Source organism: Rhamphochromis sp. 'chilingali' (genome assembly GCF_963969265.1).
Source record: "Rhamphochromis sp. 'chilingali' genome assembly, chromosome: 9".
In the NCBI taxonomy this organism is placed as follows: domain Eukaryota; kingdom Metazoa; phylum Chordata; class Actinopteri; order Cichliformes; family Cichlidae; genus Rhamphochromis; species Rhamphochromis sp. 'chilingali'.
Window position 1 is genome coordinate 9,629,998 of NC_137936.1, and position 23,449 is coordinate 9,653,446.

Sequence of the window (23,449 nt, forward strand, 5' to 3'; positions counted from 1 at the left end):
TGTGTGTCAATGTGATAGAGAGATGCGATTCAACAAAGACAGTCTAAAGAAGAATTTATTATATGATTAATTTGACAAACAGCTGTTAAATAAGGAAATTAAACTTGAATACCAGCATTAGAGCAGGAGCATGAGGGCAAGTTTGTTACCGAAGTGTTTATTAGAATGTGGAACAGATTTTGTGAGTTGAACAGGGTTAGTCAGAGATTAACCATAAAGATGAAAAATAGATGTATAATTTCCTAAAGCCGTTTTACGACAGATTGTACACGACATTACTCACTGTCAGCATCTTTGAAATGCCGTTTGTCGCAAACCCCATAGATGCCGTCAATCCTAGTGAGATACAATCATCTTCCTTCACTCCCTCCCACCCCCCAAAAAAAAGCACCATATAATCAGTTGTAAAAGTGTGTTTAGGGCTTTTTATGACCGTCCCCCTCATGCTAAACATTACATAAAATGTACAGTTAAAGTCAAAGTCAGGGGTCTAAAATAAGTCAAATAGTGTGTTATATTATGCAGCATGTTTTTGGCCAAAGAGGATAACATTTCACCATTTTTTTCTGTACAAACTAATGAATGAAAACTAAGGCCTACTGGGTGGATCACACCACATACAGCATTACTATAGAGAACCAGTTCTCTTGTGCATCATACAGAAGGGTCACTCTCAGAAACTCATCACAAAGCTACGGAAACTAGGGTGAAGAAAATGTTTATACAGGTATTCCAAAGAGCTCACACCATTCATGCTTTCATACCAACAGCTTCGTCCGACTTCTACCACCAACGGCTGAAGCGATAACAGCGTAATAAACAATCTGTCCTGAAGAACACCGTTGTAAATATTCTTGGGCATCCAACAAAGAAATGGAGAACTCGAAAAAGAAGCACTTACGGGTACTTGCGTTACTTTCACTGCAAAGCACAGAAGATGAAGTCATTTAAAGTTTGCGCACACCAGTCAAGAGTTTTAAGACATGCTAAAAGCTAAAAAAATAGGAGAACCTTAAGAAGCTTTAAAGCAAATAGAAGGCTTCAAAAAAAAAAAAAAAAAAAAAAAAATTGACATGTTCACTTGCATCTCAAGGCAAAAAAAGCACAACTCGTGGTGTCGGAAATGCCCTCATACATTCACGTGAACACAACGTGCTGGGATTAAATCTGTACACTTGTGATTAGGAGTGGTTTGATCTGTACGGCGTTGGGATAAAACATGAGGTAGCTGATTCATTTGTACTTGTTTGACTGGACACATCCAAATCTTTTTAGCTCTGCATCTTCCATTTCAACAAAACAGGAGCACATTCAGGCTGTGGACAACTTTAACACAGCCACGCTCATCGTTTAAATTAAAGCTGAGCTATGCAGAAGGAGCCACCAAGAAGATTGTCATTCTCAGCTTGAAGGTTTCAGGAAATGCCAGATACCAGAGAAAGTGGAGGATTTCCAATCAAATGCTGATGTTGGGTTGAAAGCTAATTCGCATAAAGCAAACTTTGGGTATGGGGTGAACAAAAACTCTTATTTTAACACTTACACCTGCATAGTTTATTCTCTTCCCAAAGCATTTTCTCACAAAAGCTTCTGTTACATAATGAAGATTTTTTTTAACAAATGGGTTAAAATATAAACAATAAAAACAAATGTGCAATATTTTATTCTACAATTTATCCAGAGCTAAAAGCCACCGTTTTAACAACACAAAATATAAGTCAAGAAAAATAATAATAATATTAATGAGTCCCTGGGTGGGGCTTCTGAAGCCATAACTGAAGGGTGGTTTTTAGATGAGAGGTACCCCATGTGATATGTGGAAAATGCCAGCACACCCTCAAGCTACCTAAATGTGCTGAGTGGAGCCAGAAAGCACCAATGAACAATAGCCACCTAATAAAATAGACAGACGGGTTCATTGAAAATTCTCTTTTTAGAGGACTCATAAGGGGGGGAGAAGGGGGGGAAAGTAAAAAGCCATTTTCCTCCAAGCTCAGACAGTGGAGTGACATGGAGTCAACAGAGAGCATGAAGTTAGTGCGAGAGTGAGGCTGGTGACTCCTGGCAGCCCTGTGACACACCACTAACCTGCACGTGAAAGTTCAAGCTGCAGTAATTTCCAAACCAAGTCCATTTTTTTCCTAACATAACTTGTTGAATCATACATATTTATCATAGAACTTTCTAGGTTATATAAAAAGTTTTATTTTAAATTTCACCTAAAGCAAACAACCAATGCAGATGTCATTTTTTGAAGGTTGTTTAATTGTCTGTTATACCATGTGGCCAATCTGGGGTGGGCATACAGGTTTTCCTCTTCTTTCTCTTGAAAAGCGGATTTAACTCAGTGAGAAGACGATGGCCAGGAAAACTCCTATTTGCTGAAATCTGTGATGACAGCCTCCATGCGAAGGTGTAGACAGCAAACAGGTGAGTTTTTACATCCAGAACACAGTTCCTAAGCAGCCGGACGGCTCAGCTCAGCGGGGTCATTGCCAGCTTTAGGTGTCCATGCTCCATGTGGCCATCTGCCCCATCCCATCCCCAGTGCACTAAGTGCACACACTGGAGGTCAATCTTCCAGCAGATCTCTGTCCAGATCCATGAATGGTTCATCGATGTAGCTCGCTATGGCACACAGAGAAGTCCTGTCTGAACCCAGCAGCACTGATACAGTCTCCTTCCAGTAGCTGAATGGGATACAGGAGCTCTGAAAAAGGGAAAACCAAGATGAATAAGAACAAAAAAAAAAAAAAAAAAAAAAAAAAAACACAAAACCCCACAGCTAAAAGGTATCCCAGCTATAGCTATAATAATAGTTATAATTAGTTATTCAAGTAGCCTTTTACATAAAAAGAGTAAAAACCAGTAAAAGGACTTTTACTGGTTTGTATGAACAGATAAATAGAATAGAATAGAATAGAATTCAACTTTATTGTCATTGCACATGCACAGGTACAGGGCAACGAAATGCAGTTTGCATCCATCCAGAAGTGCTTTAGTGATATAGATATATTACAATATATATTAGCAATAATATAGATATGTAAGTATATTACAGAAATGGGTCTATTATGGTGTGTTATAATGTACACGGTATGAAGTATGTTGTGAATATTCTATAACTATAGGTAAGTACAGGCTGTAGTGAGAAATAGGTTAAATCAGAATAGGTTAGCTAGATGTCTCTTGGATCAATGTTAACACTTACAGATGAGTGTTCAAAAATAATAATACTTAAAAATAAATAAAATAAATAAATAATAGTCTTGTTATAATGCCACTAATTGCCACGAGAACAGACTTAAGACTTGTTTATCTAGGCTAAAAGTTTTCCCTAATTTTGTGTTTTGATAACTGAGATTCAAAGAGATTCAAAAATAGAAATAGAGGTAATCAATGATGCTGAGATCTGGTGACTAACACCACAAATCATAATTGGCATCGTTTAAACATGAAACCACTGAAAATGCAAAACACCCTACACAACACCGCAGAGCTTCAAAAATCACCTTGTTGTAGGGTCAAACGTTTGGATCGGCACTATTCTCCTGATGCAAGCATTAAATCATTTTGAACTTATGAAATTAGTTCTTTCATAATAAGCTCTGCCCCCCCCCCAAAAAACCCATCTCTCTACACCAAAGAATTACAAAAAGTGCATACATCTCTGTAATGAGGGCTTATGCGCTAATATCCTTTACTCTGTCACTACATGACCTGATCAAACTGTCCACCACTAATTAAATGTTTCCCTTCCAAATTAAACCAATGGCAAAGCATCAAATGCCAACTAAAATCTCTGACCCCATTTATAGAAGTATTTCCCACAGGAAGCACTTCTTGTGTTAAGCAGTGTCTGTGTACCCTATACGTTTATAGCGTTTAAATTTGATGGGTACTGAAGACTACAGTAAGTTGGTATGTGTCAAAGTCATTAACCTGTGGCAGTCAACAGTGTAATTAGGTTGGACAGTGCAAATCTAATGGAAAATTGTAGCAGCCAAGTTGGAGACATCTGCCACTTGGTGGCAGCAGAGCAAGCAAAACAAACACATTGACATCACCTTGTAAAACTGTTATGCTGACAGTGAGTGGGACATTAAGAAACATCTTTACATGTTCTTTTACAAATGAAAGAAAATGGCTTCAGAAAACAGTAAGAAGTCTGGGTTTTACAGAATTCCTGTGATAGAACTTTTAGATTGTTTTACTTTGAGCTCAATGACCATTTTGCTATTTTGTAAAGTTATTTCCAAACATCTGTTAGTCACATTGTTGCTTGTGAAAGGAGCTGAGCCCTCCATCTCCCTCCCATCAAAGCAAAATCTGTTGCACCATCTTCAGCATTAAGTCCCACTAATGAGTAAATGTTGCTCATAGAGTTGATAATTTCATAGGGCAGTCAAATATTTTAGATCTACTTACATAATCAATGTTTAAACAGCCATGTGAAAATTAAAGGGGGAAAAAGCCCTCTTCTGAGACAACGCTACAGCAAAAGTAAACACTTCGGTTTTGGTATAACTTAGTCCCAGCATGTGTATTTTTTTCATATTAAATAATATAAAAAGAATTTTATATTTGTTTACCTCCAATTAATTAATCACAGTTTGAGTGGAGAACACAAAGAGCACATACATTTTCTTCTTTTACTCTAGTTTTATTTAACCCCTGATGGGCAGGTGGATTTAACAGGGATTCCTGACTGGTGGTGGCTACTGCTGCAGATGATATGTGGCACTTAAACATTCAGCAGAAAGAAACTATTTTTTAGAAGGGCAGGTTTTTAGTTGTGGTGGTGTGGCGTGGGTATTTCAGTTCTTGTATGGAAAGTCCCTGACTTACAGAAGTTCTTCACAAAAATGAAAGACAATATCTAATCTGAAAGAACTTCTATGCACCTCTACAATTTACAAGTGCTGCAGCACAGCAATCAAAGTCTTGGTTTTATCACTGTGCTTGCAAACGTTTCTACTGTGGAATGTTTTGAAGGTGTAACACAAATGCCACTTAATATAAGTGAAGAGATCATTGCTTCCTGCCTGTGATGTTGGACCTGGTTGAGTGTTTGTACGTTCAGCTACTCACATTCTCCAGACAAGTACTGTCTTTGTCCTTATTGAGGTAGTGGCGCTGCCAGAATCGCAGTAGGTTGTGAAAGTTGTTAAGCAGGCAGCCCGGGTACTTCTCAGCATACTCCTTCTCACGAAGGGCGTTGAGGTAGAAGGGCAGTTTAGCCTTTCTTCTGGCCAACATCAAAATCACCAAACTGGTGTTTAAACAGCTGACATTCTCCTGTAGAGAAACAGACCTCAGTTATAATTAAAAAATGTTAAATGCCAAATGTCTCTGAACTGACTTACAGTTTACTTTTAAACAGACTTTTTTGCTAAATAATCACCATGATCTTCTATGAAAACATGTGGCAAGGTGTAAATGAACCCAGACCTGTGTGAGTGTCTGTACATTGATGATGTTGACCAGTCGGAAAAGGAACGACAGCCTGTTCTCAACTCTGGCCATGTACGATAGCAAGCAGCACTCAGAAAGTACCTCCACCACTGGGAAACAACAAAGAACACAAAACATGTTTGTAAAGTGGAGGGAAAAAAAACAACGTAATAAATCAAATAAATGTATCAATGTACTCTCACTTCTGGCGCACATTGTTTCATCAGCTATCAATTCCACTTCAAACTCTTTGCTTTCTTTTAGATTTTGTCAGCAATCATTAATTTTATGTATTCTTTAAGCACATTAAAGTCCCAAAGATAAAAAAACAAAACAAAAAGAAAAAATAAATAAAAGAAAATGCTCATATTAAGTTCTGCCTTAAATATTCTATAAACACCAGTTTACAACCATCAAATTTCCATTTACCTTTGACATCTTCAGTCTGGCTCTCAAAGCGGTCCAATGAAAGAACGATACAGCGTACTAGCATGTTTGAATCCACGAGGGAGCTGTTGATCTGTGTTAAAAACATCTGAAACTAAAAAAGAAAAGAAAAAACCATTAGCAACAATGCAGTAAGATCTTTTTCAGCCAGTATATATATTCTTAATAAATACTAGGATCTATCATCATACCTTTTCTGGAGTGTTGACATATTTGTTGAATCTCTTGAAAGCATCAATGTTGAACTTCATGAGCTCACCAAGCAGATCGAAGTAACTCTGAAGGACATCGCGAGATGTACAACCACTGTCTATGATGCAGAACAGGATGTGCTGTCGAGGAATGAAAATGGAAAGTGAACACCGATTCACTAAAGAAGAAGAAAGATCTCTGTACATGGGTGGTAACATTTATCTTACTTCTAGTAGGCCCCTCTTCAGAAGGAACATTTGGTCTGCATAGGATGTGGCACCTCTGAGGAAACTTTCCACTGCCCTTGCCTGCCAGAATCTATATATAAACACCCAAGAGAAACAATCCGCTAAAGCAAACTACACAGAGAAACCCCGAGCAGTCATTTAAATGGCACAATCTCTGATTCTCCAATATGTGCATGTCAGACTTTTAAAGAGATGGCTGACTATATAATCTGCATTATCTCCGTCTTTGGCCTACATGACACTTACCTGAAAGACGAGTCTGGAGGCTCCCTCTTCATGACAGTCAGGAGACGTGTGAGGAGGCCCTTCTTCCCATCACACACGAGGCTTCTATCTGTATTGACAAGAGCTTCCACCTCTGGGATATTAGCCTTCATGGAAATGGCACTCAGTTCATTCAACTCCTGGCTATTTAGAAGGAGGTACTTGTTCCTGAAAGATAGGGAACATATTGAAAAGGTAAATCAACATTTGATATTTCATTTAAGGTTAAAAGTAAAAAATAAAAAAAAATAAAAAAAACGCTGCTTACTCGTGATGATCACTGAAACTCTGAAGTAATCGCAAGAATTGGATTTTGAAGGATATCTCCTGTGTGACAGGAATAAAGAGTGTTCACCCTCCATATTTTAAAAAGTGATATGTAATTGTAATGATGAGTTTAGGACTACTGAATTGAAATTTCATACTGGACTACAGTCACAGTTCTCATTCTGGCCATGCACAACGTGATTCGAAACTGTATATTTCCTCCAGATGAGCTTGTCGAACAGGTTGTTGAGCCCTGGGATGAGACGAAACTCAGCCAGCATCTTGTGAACCTGAGAGGAGTTACAGGGGGGGAAAAAACAATTTAACTCTGTTCAGACAAAAAATTCAAGCTCAGCTCTAATGGTGGGGAAGAGTACCTGATTCCTTTGACGGCCCATCAGAAGAACACAGAGCACATACAGTACTTCTACTTTATACATAATCTCATGGACAATCTTCATGGACTGGGGCAGTCGATGTCTCAGAGGGCTGGTAGCCAGAGAACTCTCATCTGACGACTCTGTAGGTGAGGAGAGAAAAAAAACAACAGAAAAACAAAAAAACATGTCCAAATGTATTATTAAAAGTTCACGGGAATGCAACCATGAGTTAGCAGTATCATAAATGCCTTTTTTCTCACCTGTACTGCTTTGCTCAGGTTCCTCAGTGGCCATCTGCATGAGAGCATCCAGTACCAGAGCATTATCCAGCCATGTGTACCAGTCCTCCAGCTCCTGCAGGAAGTTAGCACCTGTGGCTTCAGATACCTTTCTAGTGGCCAATTTACAAAGCCGCTCAATGAATCCTGGGATGCTCAGCAGGGTTACTGTTGGAAAAAAAAAAAGGCCTGTTAGTTCAGTTTAATGACATTTCTTGTTACAAGTGTCAGAAACAGGGTAAACAAACGCAGTCAAATGCACTCTTGCTATTGTACAAAATAAATGACACAGCCAATAAATCTTTGAACTCTGAAGACAACCTACCCTGGTTGACCTCTGCACGTGAAGGACTTGCATTGCGTTTTTGCTGTGCATTTTTGGCCAACAGGGTGTGCTTGTCATCATTTCCCACATCAGGTTCTGAGATTGTGACAGAAAGGATGCGACAGAAGTTGGCTAGCTGTTGCTGGTCAAAGCTTTGGACCAGACCCGACAGGTTAGGGATGCCCTCTAACTGGATCATCTCCTGAAAGGTGTGACCAGATGTAAAACATCAAATGTGAACAGAATGCAGACATTGCAACACTTTCAAAAGTAACTTTTGAGACAGACCCCGACTAAATTTGATTTGACCCAGCAGATATATGTATAAATGCTACATGCCAGTTTACGCGTAAGACCTGAAAATATTTACTTCTTTTGTATTTACAAAACTGACAAATGATCAGAATAATACATACTAACTAGGCTAACTGTGACTTATACATTTTCATGGACCAAAGGTTTATCTGTCATAATTAGTAAAAAGATTAAGGAAAGCTGCTAAGTGAAGTGAGAGAGATGTCTAAACCATCAGGAGCACACAGAATAAAATTAAATCAGTCGCATTTTATAATCTCCACAGTGCTCTGACAGATAGTTGGCTTAGTTATGGATAATTAAGTAACTGGAGTTTTTGCCAGAGTCCACCCTGTACTGGTCGCCAGTCTGTCGCATGGCTAACACATGATTATAATCCATTGCTTAAAATCCTTTTTAAATAGTTGAGTAACTATGCATTAAAGTGAAGTCAAGAGATCCATAAATACATTTACCCCCTACTGTCACTTAATCCAAGTAGAACTCTTTACTTTGACACACCTTTTTTACTCCAAGAATATCTTCAATAAGAGTAGCAGTCTGCAGAAAGGTCTTCTTGTTTGTCATCAAGGTGAAGAGAAACAGAACAAAGTCATCCCTAGCAGCCAGACTCTTTGTGACGCCCTCCGTCTATGAATTTAAACAAGGAATTTTACACGGTCATTAAATTATGCAAAAATGATTCTGCATCAAGGCAAACAACTGGAAGGGAAAATATGATATGTGCGGCATATTTTATATGAAAAATATGTAACATGGTACTTACACATATGCAACAGTTGTACAGAACACTAAGGCAGTCTTTGACCAGGTCATCATTCACTGTTGTAACAGAAGCACAAATATTAATCTGACTGTTTCAGGATTATAGGAAAAAAACTAAGAACTAAAACGCAGAAATGCGGACAGATGTTATGGCAGTCCTACTTACTTTTAGGTTTCTTCTTCTGCATAGTTAGTGTAGGTCTCATCAGGATTTCCACTAGAAGCTTTATGAACACAGACAAATGAGAAAACCATTTTATTTCTCCAGTATCTCAGGAGGAGTTGAGCTATACATGAGAGTTTATTCTTCAGAAATAACAGCTTCAGTCCAATAACACCACAAGAATGTAAGACTTACATCAACTCCACCAAAGAGGTCAAAAGTGTACGTGTTGGGGAAGGTGGATTCCTGAGCGGTCTTCCTGTCCTCTGTGACAAAGGACATGGCCTCCACAGACAGCTGGGATAATAATAACTGCCAAAAAAACAGTGGTCACATTACTATTTTCCCCACCAGTTTTCAAAGTAAAACACTAAGCAAAAAAAAGAAAAAAAAAGAAGCTAAAACCAGTCATTTCACTGCCTCCTTTGATGGACTAGTGCTATGTGGATACCTTAAGAAAGGTGTGGGCATGGGAGAGGTCACTGTTGGGATGGCTGCTCTCATAGAGCTTCTGCAGCAGAGTAGGGATGCCATTCCACTTGGCACGTTTATCTCTCTCCTGAAGCAGGCCTCCTGGGAGCTACAACACATAAAGAGGCAACATGAGCCCTTTTCAAACATGCACTGCAGTCCTGAACTAGATACTACTTAGAGGAGCAGTATATGAGACTGCAAATGTCAGAATCAATCCAATTAGCACTAAACAGACTTTATCCCACCAGCTCCCTAGTTTCAAGTCTGTAATGTTTGATTAAGTCAATCTGTGAATAGCACAGGTAATTGTTTTGAGAATTCACCACAAGTATATGCTGTCCTGCACATTCTGCTCAGAAACCACAATACTACATAGTACTTTCAGTAGTGAAAAATCAGTCTGACATTTACTGTCCGCTATGTGAGAAGGTCTTCTCATACTTTATTCTAAACTGTATGACGTTTTTGTGAAATCAGCTATACATAGTAAAATATACAATTTTCTTTTAGACCTTTAAATAAAATTACATCGTTAATAAACATAAAAGCAGCGTGACATTGACTATAACACATACTCATAAAATATGTGTGTTGTCAGTCAAATAAATAATAAAATTCTCATTCCAATAGGTTTGCAACTTTCAAAGAAAGAAACATTTTATGAGTACAGCAAGGTAGTAAGCCTTCTTTTAAATGAAACTAAAAAAGCCACACCTTTGATCATACCATAGACTACAAAAGCTAACATGCCCCAACAGAGTTTCTATTTAAACCTTATGAAATCTAAAGTCATAGAGACCTTAAGATCAGAGTCATTGCCTCCCTTGATCACAGGAAACACATATTTATTGTGACATATAAACTTCCTGGAAGAAAAGAACATCTACACAAAAACATTATTGACCAAGTTAAAAATATGCGAAAGAAAATGTAAATATGCATGTTTTTAAATGTTGTTACCAGAAAACGTCTCACTGAGAAAGAATGAAATAAAAAGTTGAGATTAAAAAAAAAGCATATTTATGCATGACAAACTGACTTTATTACAATGTGTGATATCTTAACTCTGTTTACTCTGGGCAGGTACTGGTTGTGAAAACAGCAAACAAGCCCAGTCTTCCTACTGTCACTTTCACATGAAATGATTTGACCAATTCTTAATATTGCCCCCTTTTTTTATATTAAAGATGATGAAAAAAAACAAAAAACTCAGAGAGTAATCAATCAAGGCCTAAGAACCTTTCAGGCAATTTTAAACAAAATGATCTGTAACAAAATTTAATGGGTAATTGTTTTGGCCATGCTCCACCAACTTTGCTGAAATTGGGCAAAAAGCTGAAGAATGATCAAATAATTAGCTTTAATTCATGTCTCAGAGGCAGTTCAACCTAAAACACCAAGTGGACTGCTCTGACAACTGAAGGCTCAAACCACAGCACATGACATACCCTCCTTAAAATCTGTTCATGTGTCAGCAGAACTGGCAGGACTCCTGTGTTTTCCCAAATTACAGCAATTCATAACATTCCCTGGACGGCCTAAGAAAACTTGTTTAAAGTCGACGTGTTCAGGGTTATCGGGGGCGTTAACAGATAACGCTGGAAATACCTTGCGTTATTAGAACCTCTACTTAAGAACAAAGCTTCTTTGTAAACGTCATTACGCAGTACGCTAGCTGGAAATGTGACAGTCACGCCACTAACATATGCATTGAAAACAAAAAAGGTGTTAATGGGTTTAATCGGCTTTACAATTTGACGGCTTTTTTTTTTTTAGGATGAAACGGGCAATATCATAATAGATATGCATGAGTTGAACGTGTGGAAACACCCGGAGAGCTGCGACATTCGTATGCACGAAGATACGTGAAAATCTAAACAGTTGGCGTAAGCTGTCGCTAGCATTAAATCAAAAACCAACCCTTCACACTTAGAAATATCGTGTAAATGGCACAAAAATAAACCTGCGAACGTTAACATACCTTAACAGCTGTTGTGGCGTACCCATTTATGGAAACGATAGTTTTGTGGTTAGTGCTGTTACGTAATCACCTGAGCTATTCTGCTGGCTTAGCTAGTTAGCTGTCGCTAGCTCCTTCACTACCATTAGCAAATCTTACTGTCGTTTATACCAAGATTACAGTATTTAGAAAATAAAGTGAGGGGCGCTGTAGAAATATTTACATTATTATAGTCAACGGCCATAAGAACAGTCCGAAGACAACCGACTTTAAAATGTTTTATATCGTACAAAACCTGGCCTCCAATGCTAAGCTAATGTAAAGCTAACAACAAAAGAGCCACTTCAACGGAGCTTTTCTCATACACTTGTAGCAGTGACAGCGTCATTTGGATTGTCAGCGAGCAAAAACATGTTTCCTGGCAATAGGTTGTATCATAGTTTAAAATTGCCAAAGAAAAATCACACCCCGTTATGTTTAGCCTGTTAGTCAAGCCCGAGCTGACAGGAGCGACTACAGCTCCAGCTAGGTCTCTCGGACAACGTCTTCCTTTCAGGCTCGATTCCAAGCGCAAGTCCCTGGTCTCAGTCGATCAACTTTCGAGTGGTTTAACAGTCAAAACAAATGTCGTTTCTCCCACCTGTGTTCCTCGACTGAAGCCCTGGCCGGTGATTTTAGTGGCCGTGAACTTCGTGATGATATTGCTACTGTAGTTTCTTCGTTTTCCTCTCGTACAAGGGGACTCGCACCCCAGAAGCGTCGCCATTATTTCTTCTTCCTGAACTGAACTGTTTGGGCAGGAAGTGAAAGGCTTTGATGAATTATTTGAGGTAATTAAGCGGCATCTGCTGGCAGAGAAGCAGACTCTACGAGCTTGTGCGTTTGGTAATTCCGTTCTTATACATATATACCGCGATATATAAACAAATTAAAAAATAATAATTAAAAAGAAATTCAGGCCTGCCATTAATTATTTTTGCGTTCTTATATTTTTTATATATTGCACACAAGCGTAGGCGTTATTGGCGGCGGCTGAATTCTACGGACACTTGAACTACCTTGAACTTACGTTAATTAATCTTAAACGTACGTACTTAAAAGATGAGCTGTTGCAGTGCAAGCTCGGTACAAGTATTCGTTTCACAGTAGTTTCGTGTTTTTGCGGCAATGGTAACCAGCACGACTAAAAAAACATAAGTCATTCATCGGTTTGTGCAGCTTGTTTTCAAAACTCGAAAACTGCAAAACGAATGGAAAAGTGTTGAGGATATTGTGTGCTGATAGCAAGTGTATCGTGAATTCAGTGATCCGCTTCGGCACCCAGAGAAAGTGTTTCTCTTGCTTTGCCTCTGCAGTCTAACACGGATGTCTTTGCACTTTTAAAGCTGTGGCTACATGTCTCTATGAGTGTACTATACGTGTGTGGCTATGCATGTGTCAGTACAAGAGCATGTTTTTCATTTTTTTATGGAATAGCATAGCAAATGGACTTTAGCATGTTCCCCTCGAAGTTGTTTGGTTATTTCACAGAATCTGCACGTGTTACATAAATTATATATTTTTATTGGATTCCAATGACACAACCATGATAACAATCATATTCCAATAATATTAACACATAATATGACATTCAACCTGCAAGTACACATTAGTTTATAAATTAAAAGATACATTCAATGTTTCGGAGCCAAATGAGAACACATTTCTCAAAGCTCCTCTGTATGCCTCTTTGGACACACATCCACAAAAGCAGTCCTCCAGCTCATATAGTTTGCAGTACTGCATATCTCCACACAGCGTAGTGTCTCAGCCCTCTCGCTATTCCAGGGCAGTCTCTAAAGACTGCACTTGGGCGTGTAGACGGCCTCTTCCAGTGGGATCCCCAAGCCGCAGCCGATGAATTACAGAGTCTCACTCTGCAGTCTTTCCTCAAGTGTCCCAGCAGCTGTTTTCGCCGGCCTCGGTCATTTGGAGGTAGGAGTAAATAGCCTCCCTGAGCCCCTCGCTCACCAGAGAGTGGTCTGACACTGTCCTCTTCCTCTTTAAGATCACCGATCTGGAGGGGACAAAGAAGAATTTGAGACTTCAGTGAGGAAAGTGATGTGGTAACTGAATCCGTTGGAGACTGCCGTTTCAACCTGCACATCCTGCTCTACATTTGCAGGCTCCACACATTCACAACTGGCACGTACCCACTGTAACCACAGGCCTATCTGTTGGCATGTCTGCCGGTGTTGTTTACACACTCTTCACACCAGTTTATTCAGTACATTACTGCAGTGCTGAATCATTATCTTTCTAACAGACTGTCAACATAAACGGAAAAGGCAGATCTTGATGCTAATCTAGGAAAGACAGCGCTGAAAAATGAGTCACAGAGTGACATCTTATGGAAGACATCAGTACAAGTAAATCTAGAGCGAGCCACACCTGCTGATTTCCTTCCATTTGATGGTGGGCCTCCTGGTCGTTATTGGAATAGGCCGGGCCTCTTCAGCATTGTCTAAACCCTGGATGAAGCAAGGCATTGCCAGCCGACAGCACAATCCATCTGCGGTCTCTGCAAAAGAAGGCAACATTTTAGCATCGATCTTTTCAAGGGCTTTAGTGTTAAAGCAAAATAGTCTCAACATTAATACGAACCTGAATAGTGTTCCACCATGCAATGCAGGGTGGAGAAAGTCAGGCTTGGAGATATGTAGACCCATCCATTCGGGAGGGTAGAAATGCGGTAGTGCTTCACACAGTCCTGGTGCGAAGAGCTGGTTCTCCTCAGGATAGATAGCGAGTAGGAATCTAAATAAAGAAATAACACACAGATGCAGGAATTAATAAAATATGCCAGTCTTAGTTGTTAACCATAGTTCCAGTTGTTTCTGAAGCAAACTAAATATTTCTACTGAGCTTTACAGTATAGTCTGTAAATAGCTGTGCCTTCAGTAGAAATAGAAATAGCAGTTTAAGGGCGATTTTGCTTAAGGAAATTATTATACTGGATTCAATGTCTGATGATGAATACTCCATAAATAAATAAATTCATATACATGAACAATAACAATCCTTTATACATACTTAATAAGTGTAACAAGCCATCACCACTTTTAGAAGTACAGAAGAAATGAAAATGAAAATAACTGGGTAGGAAATACTCCTCCCCAGCAAAGCTAGGCTAAGGGGAAATGCAACTTCAAATGAAGAAATTTCAGGGTTCCTAGCATGACGTTGGCCTCGGACTGAATGGTAATGATAAATCTAACAATTAACAAAGGGGGAATAAAAAACAAAAAACAATAAAAACCTCTAACCTCTGCTTGTCTCTGACTCTCGAATCAAGAAGGCTCCATTCTGGTTATTAGGACGCATGAGCAGCTCCACTGCTTTGTACCTGCTGATGCCTTTGAACAGCCACCTGCATAATAATAATTAAAAAAATGCACATTCAGAACAGTAAGATGAGAGGACAATGTCATATTTTACTGTTAGGAAAAATCCAGTGGAACAACATCAGAGCACATTCACCACTGGAGGAGGACTGAAACTGCAGGAGGGAGGAGCTGATCATGTCACCGAAAAAGAAAAGCTCTGTTCCAAACATTTGTCTCCACTGAGGTAAAAGTTCACCTACACAGGGACCCCTCCCACCTCTCAGGGAACTCCCCGCCTCCCCTTTCATTTCAACTCCTCCGACTCTTGTCACGCACAGAAAAATGTGACAAATCTGCTAACGCGGTCCTTGTGTCTGTACCTGTCAGTAACTCTGGCCGTGTACTCGATAGGGACGTAGCTCTCCCGGCCTGTCGTTGTGGATCTCACCATTATGAAGTCCCCGTCACTGTGAGTTAAAATAAATACAGAAATAAATAAATGACACTCATCACTAATTGTAGCTGAACATTAAAACTGAAACATTAAGAGCAGTAATACATACTCTGATGTCATGGTCAGTCTTTCCCCAATGCACATGGTCAGTTGTGTTTCTCCAAATGATGGGTAATCAACAAGAGACACAATCACGGTTTCTGGGCTCTCTGCACAGATAGAAAGGAAGAGATATTTGATTTTAATCTTGCCTTTGGCTAATTATACATACATACATACACATACATATATATATATATATATATATATATATATATATATATATATATATATATATATATATATATATATATATATATATATATATATATATATATACACATACATACACACACATATTTCTGTCCTGGGATTAAACCTACCCATTGACTCATCTGGGTTTTCAAAGACTGTCAGGTTGGATTGGCATCTGGTGAGGCAGGTCCCCATTGTCTGTGGTTTTCTTGCTAATTTGAAATGTCTACTGCTGCTAGGGGGGAAAAAATATAGTGTTATTATGAAATCGCCTTTAGTAGCACAAATTCATAATTGAACTGCAAATGTAGTTCATGCATTGGCATTGTGGTATCTGTAAAGCTACTTAGAGGTGCAGGATATTTTTTTAGGACATCTGAATCCGGGCAACAAAACCAGAATACAGGAAGGCGCCTAACCACAACAAGAGGTATGATATCCTGTGTTAAATTTCCAATGCAATACTTATGTGAGAACTATGGTCAGTTTCTCAAATGCAAAGTGAGATGAGATTTTACTTCTGCGGTAGCAGCAAGGCAGGAACATATCTCAAACTAAAACACCGTAACTAACCACTCCATTTCTTTGCAGTGCATGATCATCACTCAGTGACAAAAATTCAAAGGAAATTTAAGCATAATTTCCTCGTTGTGAAAGTGAAGTCCTGGAACAAAAGGGGGGAAAGAAAAGCATATTCTCACCTTTTTAAATTCTTGGATGAAAAATGTCCCTCCAGAAAATATATTCCGCTCAATTAGTTAGACTCCTTTCACGATAACAAATCAAATCCAAGTCTTCCCAGTGAAAAATGTTCTTCGGCCTTCAGCACATCCAATGTTGCTTGGGCAACGTGTAGTACATGTATAAGCTCAAGTTCCTACTCAGGCACGCTGCTCATTCAGTGTGTTCCTTGCTCTGATCAGTTACCACGAAGACTGCTGTGTTTGCGCAGCTGTTTATCGCGTGGGCTCACTGAAGAGAGGAAGCTTCCTGCCTGGCTTTTATACATGCGGCTTAACTGCAACTTCCTGTGACGCTCAACAGTGACATAAACTACCTCAAGTTGATTTCTCTGATGCAGGCTGTTTTGAAGAGGCACCAATTGTGCGCTTGTTTATGGAATGAATGTGTACGTCAGTGAAATTTGTCATCCCCATGTACATGAACCCTGTGGCGCATTGTGGGTTGAAGAGGTGTCATCAGTTTACAGTGACAGTTAATGTAAAATAAGCTTATACTGGACAAACTATCTGAATTTCTGTATTTTGAAATGTGCGGAAAAGGGAAAACCGTGGAGATGTTTTCGCTCTTTACATTATTATCCATCATGTTAAGATTCCAGTTGTTGCTGTGAGATAAAAGACAAACTTCTGCAGAATCAGGCGGTTCCACTGCCAACCCACACGTGCCATGATTTCTCATCCATCCACCACAGTGACAATGCAGAAACAGCCCACCAGTGGGGTCCTGCTCTTTTATACATGTAAGTGTGAAAAGGTGAAAGGCAATCCAGATTATTATTTTTTTTAAATTGTCACGAATTCTGTAACTGTGTAGCTCTACTGCTTATGAAACCATGAGAGGGTAGGAAAGAAAAGCATGTCTCTGTTGAAAAAACACAAACCAAACCAGTCGTTCTTGGAAATATTAATAAAACCAAGATAAAACTGTCATATCTCCTTGTTCTGTGTCTTAATCAGATGTACTCTGAGCTGCTTCAGACGCAAATGAGCAAGTGTACCCTGCACGGAAACAATACAGCAAGAACAGATCAGATTGGTGCTGAATCACCAGAACAGCCTGTTAGCACAGATGGAAAGAACTTTGTGCTCTTTTAAAAAAAAAATAATCTGAGATTAACTTATTCCAAACCACTGATGTACATCTTTCTCAAATAGAAACTGAAAAAGGGTCACTAAATAGTGCATATTTCCTGTGTTTTAGTCAACTCGTGTAAAAAAAATAATGCAATGATCAGCCCGCCTCAGCTTCTCCGAGTACAACCTCAGTAAATGCACCACAGATGTCGACAAAAACAGGGCATTCGTCATAATGGGGTTTATGCATGTCATCACATTATATTCTATGCAAAAATGCTTGGAAAGCTCCATCAAGTAAGGGCAATTAATAATTAGCAACAGAGCTCCCACAATCATTACAGTAAGCACGTCCTCAGTGTGTGTTATGATTAGCATATTAACACTATTTTCCCATTCTGCTTTGTTTTCAGAAATCATCATCTTATTTACAGAGCAGCTGATCATTGTTTTTGTAACATGTGCTAAATATAGACCACCTCGTCTGTGACAGCAGAAGTTATCTCTCAGAAACAAAATAAGAAACAAGAGCGGTTGGAAACTCACTCACCACAGCCACCGCACTTTTCCACTAACGGGAGAGCCGATGTATGAGAACGCTCTGCTCGCAGACGCGCTCTTTCTGTCATTCATTCGATTAGGTTGCACGCTTGTTCACAAGCCGTTGGTTTAGCAGAATTATTGGTAAAAGCACTGACAAATAAAAACAAGACACGTTCTCGTATCTTTATTCAGTAGTAATATAAATGAGCTAACCAGCAGACAGTGAGAAGCACCACATGGCCCCTGATGGAAGGGACTCATACTTTTCACATCAGATCCCACTTGTTGAAGGTTGTTAAAACAACAATGAATATACTAGTCAACTGAACAACATCAAAAAAAGGGGAAAAAAAGCAAATTAAAAAAACATCAACACAAAGCAGAAGGGAAAATGAAATGCTGGGTTGAGTTAAAAAACCAAACAAAGTCAAATTACTTGAAGTGAAACACAACTGAAAGTTCAAGAGCAGCTCTACATTTAACTTAGCTGGACTTACAGTGTGCTACAGTATGCAATGCTACTTGCACGCATCATCCACATCACTTTCTATGCAGCTTTATTTCTGCAAATATTAAGTGATCTCCTGCTGTGCGTTGTATCTAATTTGCATTGCAGCTAGTTTGACAATAAAGACACACAATCATGATTTACAATCGATGTTAGGAGTTTAAAAAAAACCAGTTACTTTGATTTCTACACTGTGTGAAGACATTTGAAACAACGACAATGTGAAAAAAAATAAATACAGGACTGGACAGCTGAGTCATATGGTCAATCATATGGTTTTTGAATATACAACACATCTGAATGGAGTTATGGTTTCTGATAGGAATGTGAGTTTGACAGTGTATTTAATACAATATTTTATAATATGGATCTGTTAATATATTTATTACATCCTCCTTTCTAATCACATAGATCATTATAGATCTTCCTAGCATTGAGCTGCTTAGGATGAGAGAGAGAGAAAGTTAGAGAGACGTGGAGAAGGGACATAAGTTACTATGGGAGAGTGCGAGGTGGGGGCGGATTGGGGGCTTAGCAGGAGACCTCCATGGTCTGGGGCCCGGCCTTGCTGTCCAGGCTCCCGGTGGTGCCGCCCTCCAGCAGGCTGTTGATGTTGCTGCGGCTGCGACTGTTGTCCATGGAGGTGATGCTGGAAGAGGAGGTGGTGCGTGAGCGAGCCAAGCGAGTCATTCCTGCTGAAGGTACTGAAAGAGAAACGCGCGTTAATATTCCACTCACACGGCCCACAGACTCGGTGCAGCGTGGGAATGCAGATACCGTGACACATCAGCAACAACAACAACAACAACAACAGGAAACAAGTGCTTAGCATGCAAACTGCTCTAATAAATGGAGACTAATCAAATCAAATAATCCACAAATGTGCTAACAGTAAGTACAGCAGCAGCACACCGTATTTGCAATCCAATGGAACTGACAGGAAGCAACAGCGGCAGCTCATGCAGTAAACTAGGACACTCGGGGCATGCTGAGTGGGAGTGAGGTGAATGTCATCAGAGTATGCAAAGGGTGCAGTATGCTGACTGTATCCACAACCCAGAGCTGCTGTTCCAAATATTAAACAGTGCTCTCTCGAGAACTTCGTGCATACATTGACATTCATCCACTGTACTGTTATGAGGCCACTGAGTTCAAAGCCTCGTCATCTGGCAGCTACTTAAAAACCTGGTACCTGATTCGTTGCTCAGGTGACTGAGAAGAACGTAGGGAACTTCAGGCAATGATTAAAGAGGGAAAGAAAGGAGAAAGGGAGACATGTTGAAAAGCAAGCTCTTCGTGGTGCTTTGCCACACCTCTGTGTATTTCGCAGCACTTTTTGTAGACAAATAGCTGTCATTTGTTTGCTAGCAACAGCAGGTAAGAAATGAAGACATGCATGCAAGTTATACCGTACACTTGAGTTCCTGAACTTTCTGGCCGTTTCCCTTTGCATTTCACACTGTGGCAATGTGTTAATGAGGGAAAACCAGCTTTCAGAAACATGCTGAGGTGTTAAGATTTTTTTTCCACACTTTCACTGCATGAAAACACTCTTTTTAATCTGCTCTAATCCTGCAGTGGCATTTACTCAACAGGAGCACTTGGTGGCCTTTAAGGTAAAACCCAGGCTCTGGCACACTAGATACACATAGCTGCCCTCCTACAGTGAATGGCCCGGGAAAGAGAGAATGCAAAATAGAGTTGGTGTTACAGAATGACACACATAGACAGCGATCATCTGTGCAGCTGGTAAAAGCAAAACTACATTCATCTGTCCATCGATCAGAGTCTTGGTTGGTGCATAGCAAGCCTGTAGGGTCTTCTAGAGATGTGTTTGTGGCTTTTCTGCTTTTTATGTTTTTATTTTGTTTTTTTAACAAATGAATGACTGTAAAGCCTGAAGGCCTGTTTAACCATGCACATTGAGTCTCTTTTGACAAACACTGCATCATTAAACAGTTCAGATAGAAAAGAAAACACACCAGGCAAAAAAAAAAAAAAAAAAAAGGGCAATTTTTAACGCCCACTCTGAACTGAACAGGAAGAAAATTGCTGTTCAGCTCACAGAATGTGATCGTCATTTCTAGAAGCACTAACACCTCACCTACTGAGGCTGGTGGGTGCCACAGACTGCAAAAAGCAGAGAGGAAATGGTGTTAGCATCCATTGAGCCACGTGGGCTGCCTCTCCGTGAGCAGGGTGACAAAAAAAAAAAAAAAAAAGGCAAAACCTTTCTTTTCACGCTCTGCAGGCCAATGTCCGAGGGGGGGGGGGGGGGGGGGGGGGGGGGGGAGAGGAGGTTAGCAACAGCTCGCTGACTGCATTGAAAACAAGTCTCAATTAAGTAACTTTTGTCATTGCACTCACGTCAACAGGAAATTCAGTGGAGCGCCTGGGCCACAAACACGTCAGTTCAAACAGGTATTAGTCTGTAAACAATTCTTGGACACTGACTACTAGCAAGCCAGTTTAAACCAGTTTAGAGTTAGATCTGTTTACCCTTCAGGCACATACAAAAAAACCCCAAAACAAAACAAAAAAACAAGAGCATCTTCACTTACTGTAGCCCATGCCCTGGACAAAGTACTTGAATGCCTCAGCAAGTTTTCCTGGCTGCAAGAGAAAAAAAAGTTAGAAGATCGTGTTGCTCCAAGAAAAGAGCAAGATGACGTTCACGTCTCTCGATAATTTAAAAACAAACAAACAGACAAAAAAACCCACCTGCACAACCTGGGGCAAGCCTCCACAATCAGCCATCTGAGAGGACATTATCAGTCTCATCAATAAATCACATTTATAAATATGAATATCATCTCATATGTCAGAAATTGCAGTGCAGAAGCATCACCTTTAGCAATGTAGTCTTGGTAGGATTTAACCTGGAATTGCACTCCACCTGCAACATCAAAGACAGGCAAACACTGAGTGATGAAGAACTGCTGCTTGTTGGCATAACAAATCCTTCCCCAAGCTTCTTAGCGCACTGAGATGATGGATTGTAAGCACCACCGGCACCACTCACCACGGCCTCCACAGCAGGTGACGTGTCACCGACCACCAGCAAAGCAGGGCAACTGGAATAAATGAGGAGTGGATATTCTCAAATCACGCCATGCACTCACAGCCCAATGTGTATATTTGTGTCATCTTGATCTCATAGACTTACGTTAGTGTGTTGACCGTGTCCTCATTCAGACCCACTATGGGCCTCTCGATCTCAAGGTCTCGACGGCTGGTGCAAGGGGAAAAAATGAGAACGTGTTAGAGAAGCTGAAAAGGACGTTATCTCGTTAGACCTCTGTGCTTTGCATTTTTTGTGCTTGTATATTTAGGCTTTACTCCACAGCAATTAACTGTCTTTGTTAATAAAAGTTCTCATAAATGTAATGAATAAGCAAAAATACAGGCAACTGCAAAACCTAATATTAAATGTGTCCTGTTATGTTCATTACCAACTCTGTATTTTTATTCTTAGACACGGCTGAAGCAGCTGCGAATGACTCATAATTCAAAATAATCCTTATTTATCTTATAGTGGGCCTTTTTCCTTCCCTCCCAGCCAGAGCTACGTGCCTGTCTTTATCAGGGATCTAAGCTATGAAAACGCAACTGTAACAATATATAGCAGAAAACTGAAAATACAAGTTAATATATAGTGTATAATAACCATGAACTGTTTCATACTATTGGTAGGAGCCACAGAAGAGGGCCAGGTTGTCCTGGTTGATGTCTTGGGCGATGTGGAGGCGGTAGGTCTGAATCAGCTCCTGGTTGTCTGTAAGCTCATCCTGAGAACGGATTAATAAACCGAGAGCGTGATCGACATGGCACAATCTACTAGTTTCTATACAGTGGGGCAAAAAAGTATTTAGTCAGCCACCGATTGTGCAAGTTCCCCCGCCTAAAATGATGACAGAGGTCAGTAATTTGCACCAGAGCTACACTTCAACTGTGAGAGACAGAATGTGAAAAAAAAAATCCATGAATCCACATGGTAGGATTTGTAAAGAATTTATTCGTAAATCAGGGTGGAAAATAAGTATTTGGTCAATAACAAAAATACAACTCAATACTTTGTAACATAACCTTTGTTGGCAATAACAGAGGTCAAACGTTTACTATAGGTCTTTACCAGGTTTGCACACACAGTAGCTGGTATTTTGGCCCATTCCTCCATGCAGATCTTCTCGAGAGCAGTGATGTTTTGGGGCTGTCGCCGAGCAACACGGACTTTCAACTCCCGCCACAGATTTTCTATGGGGTTGAGGTCTGGGGACTGGCTAGGCCACTCCAGGACTTTCAAATGCTTCTTACGGAGCCACTCCTTTGTTGCCCAGGCGGTGTGTTTTGGATCATTGTCATGTTGGAAGACCCAGCCTCGTTTCATCTTCAAAGTTCTCACTGATGGAAGGTGGTTTTGGCTCAAAATCTCACGATACATGGCCCCATTCATTCTGTCCTTAACACGGATCAGTCGTCCTGTCCCCTTGGCAGAAAAACAGCCCCATAGCATGATGTTTCCACCCCCATGCTTCACAGTAGGTATGGTGTTCTTGGGATGCAACTCAGTATTCTTCTTCCTCCAAACACGACGAGTTGAGTTTATACCAAAAAGTTCTACTTTGGTTTCATCTGACCACATGACATTCTCCCAATCCTCTGCTGTATCATCCATGTGCTCTCTGGCAAACTTCAGACGGGCCTGGACATGCACTGGCTTCAGCAGCGGAACACGTCTGGCACTGCGGGATTTGATTCCCTGCCGTTGTAGTGTGTTACTGATGGTGACCTTTGTTACTTTGGTCCCAGCTCTCTGCAGGTCATTCACCAGGTCCCCCCGTGTGGTTCTGGGATCTTTGCTCACCGTTCTCATCATCATTTTGACCCCACGGGATGAGATCTTGCGTGGAGCCCCAGATCGAGGGAGATTATCAGT

General features: G+C 40.1%; 3 protein-coding genes across 6 annotated transcripts in view; all 3 read right to left on the reverse strand.

The window, feature by feature from the left end:
• Nucleotides 1-137: 137 nt before the first annotated feature.
• On the reverse strand, nucleotides 138-12,319 carry trpc4apa (transient receptor potential cation channel, subfamily C, member 4 associated protein a). The gene is made up of 18 exons (XM_080890759.1): nucleotides 12,173-12,319; nucleotides 9,550-9,678; nucleotides 9,294-9,410; nucleotides 9,102-9,159; nucleotides 8,937-8,992; nucleotides 8,672-8,800; nucleotides 7,856-8,057; nucleotides 7,513-7,698; nucleotides 7,250-7,392; nucleotides 7,031-7,162; nucleotides 6,874-6,932; nucleotides 6,588-6,773; nucleotides 6,321-6,411; nucleotides 6,093-6,233; nucleotides 5,884-5,995; nucleotides 5,452-5,564; nucleotides 5,092-5,298; nucleotides 138-2,710 (listed from the first exon to the last, which is right to left on the reverse strand). The coding sequence occupies exons 1-18, from the start codon at nucleotides 12,296-12,298 to the stop codon at nucleotides 2,573-2,575; spliced, it is 2,325 nt and encodes a 774-aa protein (XP_080746885.1). The 5' UTR covers nucleotides 12,299-12,319; the 3' UTR covers nucleotides 138-2,572.
• A 457-nt stretch (nucleotides 12,320-12,776) lies between these two features.
• sla2a (Src like adaptor 2a) lies at nucleotides 12,777-17,117 on the reverse strand. 2 transcript variants are annotated; one of them, XM_080892328.1, is made up of 8 exons: nucleotides 16,347-17,117; nucleotides 15,774-15,877; nucleotides 15,461-15,560; nucleotides 15,278-15,364; nucleotides 14,838-14,941; nucleotides 14,176-14,328; nucleotides 13,963-14,092; nucleotides 12,777-13,588 (listed from the first exon to the last, which is right to left on the reverse strand). In XM_080892328.1, exons 2-8 carry the CDS (start codon nucleotides 15,838-15,840, stop codon nucleotides 13,462-13,464), a joined length of 768 nt encoding a protein of 255 aa, XP_080748454.1. In that variant the 5' UTR covers nucleotides 15,841-15,877; nucleotides 16,347-17,117; the 3' UTR covers nucleotides 12,777-13,461. The 2 variants fall into 2 exon arrangements, with proteins under 2 accessions (XP_080748454.1, XP_080748453.1); XM_080892327.1 differs by having other exon boundaries at nucleotides 15,774-15,880.
• Nucleotides 17,118-18,174: 1,057 nt separating this feature from the next.
• Nucleotides 18,175-23,449, reverse strand: part of ndrg3a (ndrg family member 3a) — a 32,730-nt gene continuing 27,455 nt past the window's right edge. For 2 of the 3 annotated variants that reach the window (XM_080891014.1, XM_080891016.1), the window contains 8 exons: nucleotides 22,198-22,301; nucleotides 21,680-21,745; nucleotides 21,536-21,587; nucleotides 21,362-21,409; nucleotides 21,235-21,270; nucleotides 21,075-21,126; nucleotides 19,706-19,744; nucleotides 18,175-19,217 (listed from right to left, as the gene is read on the reverse strand). In XM_080891014.1, coding sequence (XP_080747140.1) covers nucleotides 19,045-19,217; nucleotides 19,706-19,744; nucleotides 21,075-21,126; nucleotides 21,235-21,270; nucleotides 21,362-21,409; nucleotides 21,536-21,587; nucleotides 21,680-21,745; nucleotides 22,198-22,301 — 570 coding nt within the window. In that variant the 3' untranslated portion in view covers nucleotides 18,175-19,044. The remainder of the gene's footprint in view (nucleotides 19,218-19,705; nucleotides 19,745-21,074; nucleotides 21,127-21,234; nucleotides 21,271-21,361; nucleotides 21,410-21,535; nucleotides 21,588-21,679; nucleotides 21,746-22,197; nucleotides 22,302-23,449) is intronic. The other variant, XM_080891015.1, reaches the window with a different exon arrangement.